The 2,574-nt window shown below is 45.0% G+C and overlaps 1 protein-coding gene across 1 annotated transcript; it reads left to right on the plus strand.

Annotated features, from left to right (window-relative positions):
• The first annotated feature begins 450 nt into the window (after positions 1-450).
• On the plus strand, positions 451-2,129 carry LOC122049238 (protein POLAR LOCALIZATION DURING ASYMMETRIC DIVISION AND REDISTRIBUTION-like). Its single transcript, XM_042610650.1, has 3 exons — positions 451-1,117; positions 1,231-1,508; positions 1,595-2,129. The coding sequence occupies exons 1-3, from the start codon at positions 673-675 to the stop codon at positions 1,970-1,972; spliced, it is 1,101 nt and encodes a 366-aa protein (XP_042466584.1). The 5' UTR covers positions 451-672; the 3' UTR covers positions 1,973-2,129.
• The last annotated feature ends 445 nt before the right edge of the window (positions 2,130-2,574 follow it).

Genomic DNA, 2,574 nt, shown 5'->3' on the forward strand with positions numbered 1-2,574 from the left:
ATGATTTCTTTAAAAACTATCCACTATCGAAATAAATCAAAATGTAATTGTAACGGGAAATTTAAACCTGATCGTTAGAAAAATTAAAAAGCCAATTGTGCATTGGGATACCATTTATCAGTCGAAGCAAGCTAAAATGTTCAAATTAGCTTCAGTGTCATAAATAAGTTTAAGTTTTTTAAAATTCAAATCATGTCATTGACTGCCAGAATAATCATTCCAATAATTGACAGACATTTAATGTCTGAAGCAATTCTTCACGCCATCCCTGTGACTTATCAACCAAATTCCTTAACTCCTATCAATTCAAAATCAAAATTTTGAATCCATTTTCGAGGCATTTTTGACAATTTAAAAGGTCTACGAAATGAGATTTTTTTTTTTGTTTAGGGGAAGGGAATGAGATTTGATATTTAAATCGAGTAATTTGTTTCATTGTTTCCCGCGATGGGAGGAGTTGGCCCATGGTTTCCTTTCCCGCGTCCTCGTGCGTTCCATTTCTTCCCGCCGTCAGAACTTCGATCCGCGCTGATAAATCAACCGCCCACTGGTTCATTTCCTGTCCATCGTCGACCGCATGAGATGGCTAGTGCTCGGGAACAGGGGAAGGTGCTCTGCTTCTGAGCCTCGGCCGCAGCGGCGCGCGGGGAAAAGGTGAGCCAGAGGGCGGCGATGAATCCCTCCTCTGTTATTGGTTCTGTCGCCAGCGAAGGCGGGGATGTTCTTCCCTTCGGTAGGAAGCCGGGGAACGTGCTCTGCTTCCGCTCGGCTGCGGCGGTGGCTCACGAGGAAAAGGGGAGCCTGAGGGTGGAGGCAGGGGCGACGGTGGAGAATGCGAGGAGAGAGAAACGGCGAGCACTTTTCCTGAGAACGCATCGCTCCTCTGTATCCGTCGTCGCCGGCCGTAGCGGCAGCGGTGGTCTTACCTGTGCGGATTATCCTCGCAGTTTAATCTCGCGGTTGCTCCTCTCGTCCATTCGGAAGCGCCCAACGGGCATAATCAACACCAGAGAGGCAAAAGCGATGGCGGCCAAGGCGGAGGAGCTACCGCCGCAGCCGGTGGCAACTCCGGTGGACGGTAGTGATGAGATAGACGCCGGGAAAGACAATAGCTCAGGTCTTTATCTCACCAGTTTTATTTTGAACATAAAGCACCATTTTTTTTCAAATCTTCCGGTCGATCGTCGTATTCATCATCAAAAGTTTCTAAATGTTTTCTGCAAATTCCAGGGAAGAAGACTGATGAACTCTGTTTAAACTTAGGGATGGGATTTGCTCTGTCTTTTCTCTTCACAAGAAGCTCCTCCGAGATCAACAAAATGATCGAACTCAGAAAGCAAATGGAAATACTACTTGAAGAAATCAAACTCAATCCCTCCCCGAAAAGACTTGAATCCCAAAACAATCAAAATTACAATTCCTCAAAATCTGAGACAGAATCAAAATCTGCAAGAGATTTCAAGAACTGCCGAAGAAAAGACATTGAGATGGAGGAAGAATTAGTGGAGGTGCCACTAACTCATGCTATTCTAATAATCTCCCCTAGTTATCGTTTCCTTTTCGTCCATAGATTAACTAGTTCTTCAATTGGCAGTTAGTTGCTGAATCGAGTCAAGCTTATAGTGAAGAGAAAACTTTACATTGTGGAGTTTCTGCAAAAGAATTGAGGGCTAGACTCAACCAACTTGTGCAAACAAGGCGACAAGAAGGCATTGTGGAGTTAGAGACTTCCTTCCAGTGCACTGACCATGAAGATTCAGAATATGGAGAAGTGACTACCAATGGTAAGGTCTTCGCCGGTGTTTCAGCTCCTGAACTCGAAAGGAAACTACATGAACTCCTTGACTCGAGGCAAAACGAGAGAATCATGGCTTTGGAGTGGGCTCTGGAGCGCGCCAAGCTAAAGATTAATGAGAAGGAAAAGGAGGCGTGCCGGTGGAGGTACAATGCAAGGCTGATCTCAGAGCGCTAGAATGAAGCTTGTTCTAGGTGAGTTGGTTGCAATATTTGTACACACACTCACTTGGTGTAGGAGAATTTTTGTACATGTTGTTTCTAGCTGTGTTGGGTGTGAAGTGAATGTTGTGGTTAGCGTTAGAGAAACAATCAGTCGGAGATTTTGAGAATTAGTTAAATTTAAATAGATCGAATTAAACTTACTTATCTATCAAGATTATCTGAGCTGATAATCTTATGTTGCCAGCGGAGGTTAGTTTTTTATCAAGTGTTGAACGCAGATTGCGGATTTGGAGAGTGGGTAGATTAGCCGAGCGCTTTGTGAGGTAGAGCCGACAAGTGGTAGAGCTGGCAGATCGGTCGAGTGGACCCAACGTTCGGGTCACTAAGAGGTTGAGTGGTGGAGACGGTCGAACAGGCGAAGCGGTCGATCGAACAATGTGGTCAAGTGAGCAGAGCAATAGAAGCGGCCCAAGTGGGCGAAGCGGTCGTCTCGAGTAGGCAAATGGATCGAGGTTTGCGATCGTCGCAGTTTTCTTGAAATAGATTCGTCCCACCTTCGGTTATACTTCGATATTTTCTCGAGTCATCTATTTTCATGATATAACAGTTAACTGT

This window comes from Zingiber officinale, chromosome 2B, assembly GCF_018446385.1.
Source record: "Zingiber officinale cultivar Zhangliang chromosome 2B, Zo_v1.1, whole genome shotgun sequence".
Lineage (NCBI taxonomy): Eukaryota > Viridiplantae > Streptophyta > Magnoliopsida > Zingiberales > Zingiberaceae > Zingiber > Zingiber officinale.